General features: G+C 36.4%; 1 protein-coding gene across 1 annotated transcript; it reads right to left on the reverse strand.

Moving 5' to 3' along the window:
• Window positions 1–408: 408 nt before the first annotated feature.
• Window positions 409–11,846, reverse strand: LOC113827204 (replication factor C subunit 1). Its single transcript, XM_070132491.1, has 14 exons — window positions 11,808–11,846; window positions 11,386–11,562; window positions 11,169–11,261; window positions 10,858–11,001; window positions 7,625–7,781; window positions 6,127–6,299; window positions 5,137–5,793; window positions 4,348–4,527; window positions 3,977–4,076; window positions 3,684–3,853; window positions 1,766–1,997; window positions 1,530–1,598; window positions 1,208–1,354; window positions 409–710 (listed from the first exon to the last, which is right to left on the reverse strand). Exons 1-14 carry the CDS (start codon window positions 11,844–11,846, stop codon window positions 424–426), a joined length of 2,625 nt encoding a protein of 874 aa, XP_069988592.1. The 3' UTR covers window positions 409–423.
• Window positions 11,847–12,469: the final 623 nt, after the last annotated feature.

Consider the following 12,469-nt stretch of genomic DNA (forward strand, 5'->3'; position numbering starts at 1 on the left):
CGTATATATGTGTATATGTATGCGTATATATGTGTATATATATGCATATATATGTGTATATATATGCGTATATATGTGTATATATGCGTATATGTGTATATATATGCGTATATGTGTGTATATATATGCGAATATATGTGTATATATATGCGTATATGTGTATATATATGCATATCTATGTGTATATATACCAGAACAACTGATCTCAAATACAATTTTTTTTTTAGAAGCAATATTGTAAAATATATTTTTGCCTAATTTTCTAGTAATTGTATGGAAATGTGCTATAAGAATTACTGTTCAAAACTGTTAAGATTGTTTAGAAATAAAGAAATAGCATATCATGTGGGATGCATATGATTTTAGAGCACATCGATGAAAGGATTAAATTTATTATCATAAAATTTTTAGGAGGGTTTCTTACTAAAGCCTCAACTTACATGCAAAATATGAATTTTGAATGCATAAGAACAAGCTTACCCTAATTTGCTCAATCCTTGGCTTGTAGAATCGGAGGTCAAAACAATGGTTGGCTAACGAACGAATTTTGGGGTGATTTCTATCATTACACATTGTTATGATTGGTATTTTAGATTTCTTTATCAGAGTGATCAGCTCTTGAACTCCTCCTCTGTCTTCATTGCCAGACATTCCATCCACCTCATCCATCACTAAAGCATGTTTAGCACTGGTATTACTCTGGCCTTTGCCTGTGAAACAAAAGAATAAAAAGAGATATGTTAAAGTAAGACAATGTTATTAATCAAATTTAGCTTCTGTAACAAATTAGACAAATGCAGACTGGAAAACACATTCATCCTACTACTGATGAGGCTCATGGAAGTTACTGTCTCATTTTACATCACTTTCATCATTTAGTTTCAGAGAGGCTTTCATTAAAACACTGACCAATCAATGAATACTTACACAAAAAGAAATTAGGGAAAAGAAGAAAATTATAAAATTAGTCATGTCTTTCTTTTTTCTGGTTGAGATAATGCAGTCCTACCAGTACATTTTCATGTATTTTTCTCTCTCTACAATGTTATTCCATTTTCCTTTATGTAGTCAATATGTGCAGAAGTAATATACTAAAGCAGAATCAAATGCTACAAGGAATAAAAAGAAAAAAAAAATCTTACAAGAACCTGAGATATACATGCAGTATTATCTAATCATTAATAACATTTTATAAAATCAAACTTACTCTTAGTGAAACCAGCTAAAGTTTTGTTTGAAAGAAGTTCTGAAACAACTTCATCCAAAGTGCGCTTCGAGCGAGCATCTGATGCATTGAGCTCAATAAAGTCAAACCCTGCTTCTTTGCAAACCATATGTGCTGTTGTTGTTTTACCTAGGTAAAGAAAATACTTTAATTTTAGATATGCTGAAATTCTTGAGCTAAAAGTTAAATCAACCTGTAACTCCAAATTATGGCACCAATTTAATCTTGTACGCAATCTATATTATTATTCATTAATCAAATCCATTTAAGCCATATTCTGATATATAAATAAAAGTCTACTCACCAACTCCCGGAGGGCCTGATAAAAGGGCAGCTTTGAAAAAAGCTCCATTATCATCTTTAGCCCAAGGACCTGTAAGATAAAATGGCTACTAAAGTATCCTTTGTAACTTGATTTAATTACAAATAATTTGGAGAAACAAAATATATAATCTAAATTAATCAAAAAATTACTTTTCTATAAGGTAATGGTGCTCATGAGCTCTTTCCCCTATAATGGTTACAGAAAAAAAAACTTACTTGGTCTTTGTAGTTTCTTGTCCCCAGACTGGTTTTTATGCCAATTTTTTAACCAAAAAAGTAATTTCTTCACATTGGATTTTTCTGACTGCTGTCCAATGATGTTCTTAAGACTAGCTGGTTTATATTTGTCCACCCACATGAGCGTCTCCCCAGATTTCCCACTCAGCTCTTGAGAAGACAATGGCTGAGTCTTTGGGGATGAGCTTGTGGATGATGGACTGCAACTTGCCTGATGATTTTAATAATTAATAATGACAGAAGGCATTTACTAGATATTTCTGAACATAACAGTATCAAATATGTCAAAAGAATGGGTTACAAACAAAACGGTTGTTTATGCTATGCTTTCTTTGATACTTTATACTCTCTACTGACTTTGACCTAGAACCCAGAAATTCTTCCCTAAATAATCAACTACAGTCAAACCTTGGTTCTCGAACATAATCCGTTCCATAATTTTGGTCAAAAACCGATTTGTTTGAACACCGAAACCATATTTCCCTTAAGAAATAATGTAAACTAGATTAATCTGTTCCTAAGCACCCGATAAATGCCTATAACACATAAAAGCGTAAATAATGAAACAAAAAGCATAAGTTTATATAACATAGATTTTTGCCTTTGGTGTGTTATGACATATGTACATGGATGGGGAAGGAGGGAAGGGGGAAGAGCTATTCCTTTGAAGGGAAGTCCCCCTCCATAAAATGACTGGGTAACTGTCCTTCTATTTCTTTTTCCCTTCTCTGTCCCTTTGGCTCACTTGAATCTTTCTCTGCAGTTAATTTCCTCTTCTCATTAACTAAGAACTTGTCCATTGTTAATTGTTTTTGCCTTCGTTGTAGAATTTTTCTGAAGTGAGACATAGCATTATCATTGAAAATGTTAATTTCTCTATTTGCGACCACACTATCTGGGTGGTATTTTTCAAAAAAAAGTTGCACTTCACCATATTTAGCATGTATGTATGGCTGTTTTTGGACCCATGACTAAGGGCTAAAGTACAAAAAAGTGAAAATACAAGCGAAGTATGAAATATAACGCTATCAACAAGACTCAGCCAGCTGTTTGGTTCGCGTCGGCTTGCCTCAGCTAGACTCGTGTGTTCAAACTCCAAAAATTTGTTCGACTTCAGAGGCATTTTTCACTCAACATTTTTTTTGCTCGAATACCGAGTTGTTCGACTAGCGAGTCATTCAAGAACCAAGGTTTGACTGTATTGGAATGCTATTTACAAAGGCTGATGCTGATGCTACTTTCACATACATAGTCTTTTGTGAATTTTGTTGCACACATATGGACCACAAGTATTCATCCAACAAGGAGTCAATTAGTAGGATCTAGTGACTGCACCTGCTTTCCCCATTCATTAAATATGTGTTCTTTTTTTTCTCTCTCTTTTTTGTGCAGTTAATAAAATACTGATGCAATCAACATTGACACTATTATCATTGTTATTGATATTATGATTAACATAAGGTTATTGAAATACTAATAACAGGTAGTAAAATAATATAAAAGATCTTTCAAGAAAACAGAAAAATAAAGAAGTGAGATACTCCTTGATGACTAAGGACTTGAATAGCCATCTCTGGGTAAACACAATTATTAAATTAAATGACAATGGGCATGGCATGTAATCATGCCATTTTGTGATTTCACATCAGTTTACAGTATCCAAGTAAACTACACACTCTAATTCATAATATTAGTAAGAGGAAATATTCTATTTCAAGCAGTTTAAATGAATTATTGCTCCTGGTACTATTTAACATAAAAAAAAAAAAAAAAAAAAAAAAAAAAAATCAAATTCAACCTTTTATTTTATGCCAGTGAATTTGATCACATTAAAGATACTGGCAAGCTGTGTAAAATGGAAAATTTAACAAATCTGAAAAATGGTCAATTAATTTACCTGTGATCTAGGGGTGTTCTGAGAGAGTGGCCTTCCTGGACTGGGTGTTTTAGATGCACTTGCCTCAGACTTAGAAGCTGGGCTCCTTGACACCGGACTGCTCACCAAAGATTTCTCAAGTGCATCTCCTTTACTTTCTTTTGCAAATGCCTTAAGTTTTTTTGGTGTTTCTTGCAAAATAAGAGACAGCTTTAGTCAAAAGGAAATATATCTCTGTAAATTGGTTATGAATTTGGATAGTTCAATTTAAACATTTTAAAAAACTAACAATCTTGAACAGATAGGTGTCTTACCTTCATTGGGAGATTTCTCATTAGACCTTTTTCCTGGCCGTGTACGAATAAGGTCTAATAATCCATCTTCATCCAAACGTTTTGTGCCTAATTGTTCTGCCTAAAAAATAAAAAATTATATTTACACAGCATTTTAACTTAATAACAGAGGACTCATAAAAATCTGTCAACTAATTTTGAGTATCTGATAGATTAAATATTTAAGATAAATTCTAAGCTTTACTTTACAGAGTTTTTAAGGATATTCTGAGAAGCATATTTTGGCATCCTAGGTAGAGTCAATCATGAATTATTATTGTAATCATCTTGCTTACTGTTAATTTCTTCAAGTTCAAATGGGAATAAAATATGGATAGCAGAGTAAACCTTACCTTTTTTATTTTGCTTTCCCCAGCTTCATTACCCAAGACAAGATAGGATGTATTGCGGCTAACAGATGTTGTGACTTTGCCGCCATATTTTTTAATCAACTCTGAGGCTTCCTCCCTATCCAAGCTTTCATATACACCACTAAGCACAAACACAAGGCCTTGCAAACAGTCTGGCTCCCCCTGCAACAAAGCACATTTTAAATAAATTGGAAATGTTTCTTAACCCAATGTCGACAGGTAAAAATGTTTGGCAAGTGGACGGTGTTGTTGGCACGCATCGGCAGTTTCCCGTTTGCGCCCGGCTTGATCTGTAGTTTGCGAGTGATATTTAGCACCTAAAAGCTTTTATTTTGCTATAATTTATAAAAATGTTAATATTTTGAAGGTTTACCTTCATATAGGTGCCATTGCCTAAAATCTTTACCATATAAATAAAAGCCGCTACTATCGGAGAAAAACAAACTACATCCGATGAGCCAGTGGCGCAAGAATGGGCATGACACGATGCCACCAGTCTTTCGGTCCACAACAGCCATGGCATGTATGTACATACCACCCGGCGGCTAAGGGTTAAGGTAGTTGTCTGAACTAAGAGCAGGTATAAGTATAAAACTAGGACTTAAATGTGAAACTTAAAAGTATAGACACATGTATACCAAGCATAATATTACAGCACTCTCTTAAGAGCAGATAGTTTACTCAACAAATTAAACCTCTAAATTCCAAACCCCTTCATCAGCAATAAATGACAAATCATAACAATGCTTAAGAAAGACATCAAGCTATCACCTCAGGTATCTCTTTGCTGCCTGGATTACTGGGCCCAGATCTCTGCAAAAACTTCATATAAGCTGCCTTTGAATTTTTCTTCTTTTCATCTGGCTGGGGGGTGGATCCAACATCTTCACTTTCACTTGTCTCACTCTTTTTAGGGGTTTTCTTTTTCACTTCTGATAATGCTTCTGTGTTTGATGGACTGCCTTTCTCTTTCTTAGGTGTAACTTTTTCTTTCTTGGAACTTATTCCCTCCTCTTTCTCCACAATTACAGTTTTATCTTTCTCAGGGGATCTTTTTTCCTTTTTGACATTTGGATATCGTATATCTTCATGCTGCTCAGCTTTGTATTTCTTTTTCTTTTCATGGCTATGCAATTTTTCTTTGTCTTTCTGTCCACTGTCCTTTTGTGGTGTTGTTTTCTCATCCTTTATTGTTTTTATGTCAGCGTTCTCTTTCACTTTAGCTGACAATTTACTTGCTAAGCCTCCCTTTGGAACGTCTTTATTTGGAGGACTATTTTCATTTGGCTTTGGCTTTGTCTCATTCCCTAAGGGAGACTTGGTCTCTTGTTTTGGTCTCTTGGATGCATGTTGCTGCTGCCTGTCAAGCTGCTCCAGAGTTTTCTCAAAGTCATCATCACTGTTTTCTTCTATATTACTGTCTCGGCTCTGAAAAATCCAGTTAAAATTGAAAAGAGAATCCAAAAATCCATGATCACTATTGATGGTAATATTAAATGAATTATGGGTATTGAGTCTCATTAAAGAAAGTTAGTCATAAGGTTTCAAATGAAAAAAGACAAAGAAAAAATAAAATAAAATAGGCCTTAAAGTATTATATATATAATGTACATCATCAGCTTTTGTTACTGCTAGAGTGTATCTTTCATGCTAAATTAAAATAATTCAATCATGCAAAATGCTATGCTACACTTGGAATAAAGAAATGATAGATTAAAATAAAACATGCATCTCAAAAGAGATAAGAATTCACATGCATACTTTTTTTCTTTTTAATGATGGTTTCCTGTCCTCTTTTCTGATCAACGGTGAACTTCCAAAAAAGTCTGAAGGAGCCACAGGTTTTAATTTTGGTGTGGTTGGCTTGGGTAATGCTGCTGGCCCTTCTTTCTTGGCTTGTTTTTTATTTTTAGCCACAAAAAGGACATCATCATCTGTAAATTATCAAAAGTTCATAATGTAAAGTAAAAAAAAATCATATCTTCCCCATTCACATCTCTGATATCTTTGAAATATAACAGTATTCTTCTACTATATTACAATCCAGGGGCATAATTGCCATTCCCCCTTCTCAAAAATCCCACTGGGGGGAGGGGGGATCTGAGAGATTGATCATATGTTAAGCAACAAAAAGGCACACAATATACTGGTAATTTTACCTCAAAAATAACCTTTCTTGCTTATTTGTCCACTTATACCATATCAGCCCTAAAAGATGAATCAATTTCTAATGCCCAAAGCCTGTACAATTTCCACTTTGAAAGTGTACAAGTTTTAAATGCTCACATTGCATGTGGGAAAAATCTGGAACACAGGAACAGCAATTTGATCCATTCTCTGCACTCTTACTTGAAACATCACTGATTGTTTAGGTGATTAGGCTAAAAAGAGGCTGCTTTTGAGGGGTTGTTTCTCCTAAATGATAGCAGCCTGAGTCAAACAAGCAAATGATTGTTTGGTGCTCACTATGTAGAGTAAGCTAGACTGTGCATATGATGGGACATAATCCTGGAATGTGGGATAGTCTAGCCATCTGATAAGATATAAACCACTGGAAGTGGGTTACACATGAACTATTTTTTCACAATAAAATATCTGAACCTTAATTCACTGTAGCTTGGTACATGTATTGTCAACTTTGGTAAACTTTATAGATAGCTTTGAAAGTGCTCAGCCACCAAGGAAACAATAAGAAGATTATGTAACCTCAGCTGATTTGTTAAATGTTACAAATATCAATGGATTTCTTCTTATCATTGACATGATGTTATTTACAATACTAATAGCAATAATAGATTACAAGAAATCTTTCCAAAATTCAAATAAGGAAAGAAAGAGATGACTAGTAACTGACTCCTTGGTGATTAAGCATCTGTGAAGCCGTCTGTATGTTCAGGCAATACATGAAAAAACACAGTGGGCATGGCATGTATCTTTGTCATCACAGCATCAATTAACAATGTATGCCTCTTATCACCCAATGGTAAACAGTATATGGAACTGACAGATTGATGATCTCTATACTTTTCATATCTGTGAAATGGTTAGTGTTATATGGAAATGAAAAAAGTTCCTTTATAAAAATAAAATAAAATCTTCATAGAAGTTTCATAAAGGGGTGCATAACAATGCCAGGCAAAACTTTGACACTCCCCACACCAAACATGGCTTTATGCACCTGCTGTTGTAGTTATATTTAAATGGAAGAACTAAACAAAGGTTTGAAATTCTCACACTTTTGTACCTCCGAAATACGCACCTGAGTCAGAAGCTAAAACTCTCTTCCTACTGGAGGAAGGAAGAGGATCTTCTTCATCTGAGTCAATAACAAGTGCTTTTCTTTTGACTTCTTTTCCTTGGGTGGATGGCTTCTCTGGCTTCTTTGCCCCAACTCGGGCAAAATAATTTCTAATATCCTAAAATCAAAAGAGGAAAAGAATCCTAAGTCACCGGTAACAACTCTATTCAATATCATGAAACTAGCTCTTATACCTAGAGCATACTGGTAATAAAGTAAAAGAAAGAAATCATTCCGCATATCTTCATTATAAATATTTTAGTAAAAACCACTTACATTCAAATAATTTCAAAATACTCCATACTTTTTTCTGCAGAAATATGATTTCTATATAGACAATTATGAAGAAATAAATTCATAAAATGTGGAAACATCAAACCACTTTTGAACCTTCTTACTAATATTTACAGAATTCTTTCAAACCAAGCAGATCTTAGACACAGACATCCAATATTGTCTGTTTTATCAAATTCTCACAATAATTTCCTACTAGATTACTCATTTGCATGAAGCTTCACACTGAAAAATTCTTCATCTACTTGAGGAACAATTTCAATATTGCACTTTTTTTTTGTGTGGGAAATATTACATTCTTTCATGCACGGAAAACATCATTTTGTCTACATTTGTGCAGATGGATCTGCGGACAGATGATGAAACGTGTGTGGAAAGGTCAAAAGAATTTTCTGCGTGGAAGATGATTTTTTAAAAAACTAAGCTTGCGCAGAAAGTTACCAGAGAAGTACATTTGCATGGACAGAATTTGACCAAACATGCTCCCTGCGCAGACCAAACTCTACAATCTGGATGATGTGTTTGCAATTACGTCTATGAATAACTTTATCAGGATGTAAATAACTATCAACATACAACCCTGTCAGCAAAATGTGAAGGTTTGAAAAAAAAAGGAAATAAAGCAAGAGAACTGATAATATCTAGAAAACAAACAGGCACAGATCGTGGAAAACTAATGAAATGGTCACTAAGAATAACATCTGAACTCAACTCATATAACCTCCTCAAAAATATTTGCCCTTTACACACAACTTTATAGGAACTAGATGAAACATCTTTTGCCTTGTTAGCCTTGTTAGAGCTTTATATTTCAATTACTAACTGTATGTACATTCATAATCAAAAACATGTTCACCCTGGGGTAAAATCCAAAATTTGTAAACATTTACTGATACTTTTATTTATATCATTTGAGATGGAAGACAAAAGATTACAAGGCGAATCATTGAAAAAAAGGAATGATAGTTGCAAGTTTGCATGGCTGTGAAACTAAAAATTACCATTTCTTTAAGGTTAATGTTACTGAGAGCAACACAGAGAAGGAGGGATATGGGCACTGCCATCTAATAAAGCATAAGAAATAATGTAAAAAACAAGTGAGGTACAGCTACTGCGGCCTCAGATTTAATGGAAAAAAAAAAAATATATATATATCCACTGCATATCACTGCTAAGACCACACCGGAATCAAGGTAAAACCTTCCGCCATGTGTGTCTAGTGGGTATATTTTCCGTTCACTAGTAAGTAGTCCATGATAAACAGAGTTGAATCTCATATGCGAGTCAAGCAATGCTGCAGCAAAGGCCATCACATACATTTCAAGTGTATTCTAACAAGATACTGTTTGTCGATCTCTTCCTAGTGAATTATGATCTCGTACAGATTTGGTCCAAGCTCTACACTTAATTTTGTAAGGTTATACCAATGTTGGTAATTTTACAAAAGTTCTATGTAACAGATCACAACAATTTTGGTATCAACTGATTCCTCTCACTCTATTATTTAAATATATGGAAATAATTGCACTGAAATCCCAATAAACCTACACATTCTTGGCCCCAATAGTAGGGGAGCGCATGAAAAGTACCAGGGAAATTATGGGGCTAAATATAAACAATATACACAGAATCAGTTCCCTCATTGCAAGGGATTGTGCCCCCTGTAACCCCACGTGGGGTGTGTACATTATTCATATTTTTCCCTGCCATTTCCCTGGTACCTTTCATGCCCTTCCCATTTTTAGGGACAAGACTGTCACTAATGGGAGGTTTCCATGCAAGTGGAATCCATCAATATCAAAATTGTTGCAATCTATTGGGCATAACTATTCTGTAAAATTACCCCAATGTTAAGAGTTTGGAATATATGCCAGCTCAGTGTAAACTACATGTGCCAAACACCAGCACATGGTAATAAGGGAAATTTCAGGCTTTGCGTAGACTAGCATATGGATAAAGCCAAAACTTATCCACCAGATGAATATGACAGAAACCCCTTGATAACAGTATACTGCTTAGAGACCAAGGTAATTTTCTATATTACCTCCGCCTCTCCGATATCGACAATTTTGGTATTGTTGGATTCCTCTCACTGTCCACATTGCAAATATATAGTTTTTATTGCGTGGAAACGTTAGTGCGTTAGTGACAAACTTGGCCCCGATAGCATGGGAGGGCATGAAAAGTTCCAGGGAAAATGCGGGGTTAAATAACACTAATAATATAACCCACAGTGAAAATAACCATGGTTATTCACATGACTTTGCATTGCGACCCCCCATGGGGGGGCTGCCGCCCCCCAACCCCCACCGATGACACAAAACCTCCACCATGTATTCCCGGCAGGCTAGAGCGTTACACAGCCATCGGCGATCTCGTACCTCCTAACATTACCACTGAATCAGCATACTAACCTCGACATAGTCAACATTGTATACATACGATTGTAGCATAATTAGGATGAACAAGGTATACCATGAACAGAAGCGCAGCGGTGGCCCACCCTCATCGGTTCAGCGGGTTTTGCACCTTTTACGATGCATCTAATTCGTGTGCGCTCTATCCTGCCGTGAATACACGGGGAGTATTTTGTGTCCTTGGTGGGGGTTGGGGGGGCAGTAGCCCCCCTAAGGAGGGGGTTGCAAGGGGGACAGCCCCCTGCAGTGGGAAGTCATGTGAATAACTATGGTTATTTTCACTGTGGGTTATATTATTAGGGTAATTTTCTATATAACGTCCGCCGCTCCGACATCATCACCCCTGCTATCGGGGCCAAGTTTGCCACTAACGGGGGGTTTCCGCGCAATAAAACCTACATGTTTGCATTGTACAGAGTGAGAGGAATCCAACGATACCAAAATCGTCGATATCAAAGAGGTGAAGGTAATATAGAAAATTACCGAGACCAATTCCTTATCACCCTCACACAGCCAGAGTTCTGTTGCATTTTCTATGATTCCTCCTGCCGCAGCTCTTCTGTCCCCTCCACATTGAAGGTATGTGCCACAAATATTTTCAATAACAAAATCATTTGGCACAAAATGCTAAGAGAGAGGGAATACAGAGGGTAAGCTTGTACTCCGTCTAGGAAGTAAATAGCAGGTAGGAAAGGTTAGCTTCAGATTTTGGGGTTCGAAATACACTGGTTTTGGAAGGTGCACCGCTCATTAACAAATACCTTCTTTACTTCTTTTCAAGATTAATCTTATACAAAAACACTTAAACACTGAAGGCCAGTGGATGAAGGAGTTCCCTGCACAGTACTGATTTCATGGAATTTTGTGGTGCCTTGGTTTTGGGCGCCCTGGAATAAAAAGGCGGCTCTGGGTGCATTTCAACTTCTCATCTTGACTTTACTCAGCAATTACTCAAAATTTACAAATAACCTTCCTTAATATCTTTTCGTCAACTGTCAGAAGAAATCTCACAACGAAACTGGCAGAGATGTCTATGGAAGTACGGGAAAGGCTCCCTCGGCCAGCCCGACCCAGAGGCCTGAGGTCGAGCCACCGCTCTGCGGCGCTTGGGTTGCAACTGCTCAAGCTGATGCTCAAACGCTCTTTTATCACTCCCAACTTTCTTTCTCCGAGGTTAAAGCGTATGTCCTTTGGGACGTCTCACCATTGAAAGCAAGGGACACACTACTCCGTTGACGATTTCCCGCGATTTGATCAACAAACGAGGGAACGGATTCAAGAGAAGAGCGGCAAGCGCATCTCGGGCTCGAAGTATTATGAAACAATTAACCTATTATAATAGATATAACTTTATTCGCGACGGTGTATTTAATTTTTTCACTCTGTTTTCTTTGCCATTGTACAATGGACAAGTTGTTTGGAAGCTTTTGTACCTTGCAATAATTTGCAGATACTACGTGATGCATGAGCATAGTCAGTACATTGATATCTAGATTTATTATTTCAATCTTTGTATTCCGTTTATACTCAATACCACCAACACTTCCAAGTAATGTCAAAGTACTCCACGCATTCTTACTCAATACAAGTCACGGGCGTCATTTAGGGGGTCAAGGGGGGAGGGCAATAGCCCCCCTCGAGGTCTTATTTGCCCCGCCCATGGGCCACACTTACACGATGTTTTCCCCTTAAATTACACCATGATTACTCTGATCGTAGCTTTAAAATTCTCGGAATAGATTTTTTTTTTCAAAAAAATTGTCGTGGAGGCTTGCAGGATCCTAAAAACTGACTGTGCCCACCTCGCTCGCCAACCTTGCCCCTCCTCCCCCAAGAGAAAGCTGAGGTGATGTAAGTATTTAACAGGTAATTGTAGTGATAAAGACTTTTCCCCGTCTCTTTATTTTCGAGAAATTACTTTCTTGTCTAATTCGCCCAAGAGGTGAAATCATGCTACCCAAAACACCTGCTGTCATTACATGTGTAAAATCTATATATCTTGTGTCTGTGTTGAATGAAAATGTAGGAAGCAATTTATCATACTTTCACAGAGTCAGATCTGCCATCCTCTCCTTTTGAAGGAAACCCCCTGCAC

This window comes from Penaeus vannamei, chromosome 17, assembly GCF_042767895.1.
Source record: "Penaeus vannamei isolate JL-2024 chromosome 17, ASM4276789v1, whole genome shotgun sequence".
Classification (NCBI taxonomy): Eukaryota; Metazoa; Arthropoda; class Malacostraca; order Decapoda; family Penaeidae; genus Penaeus; species Penaeus vannamei.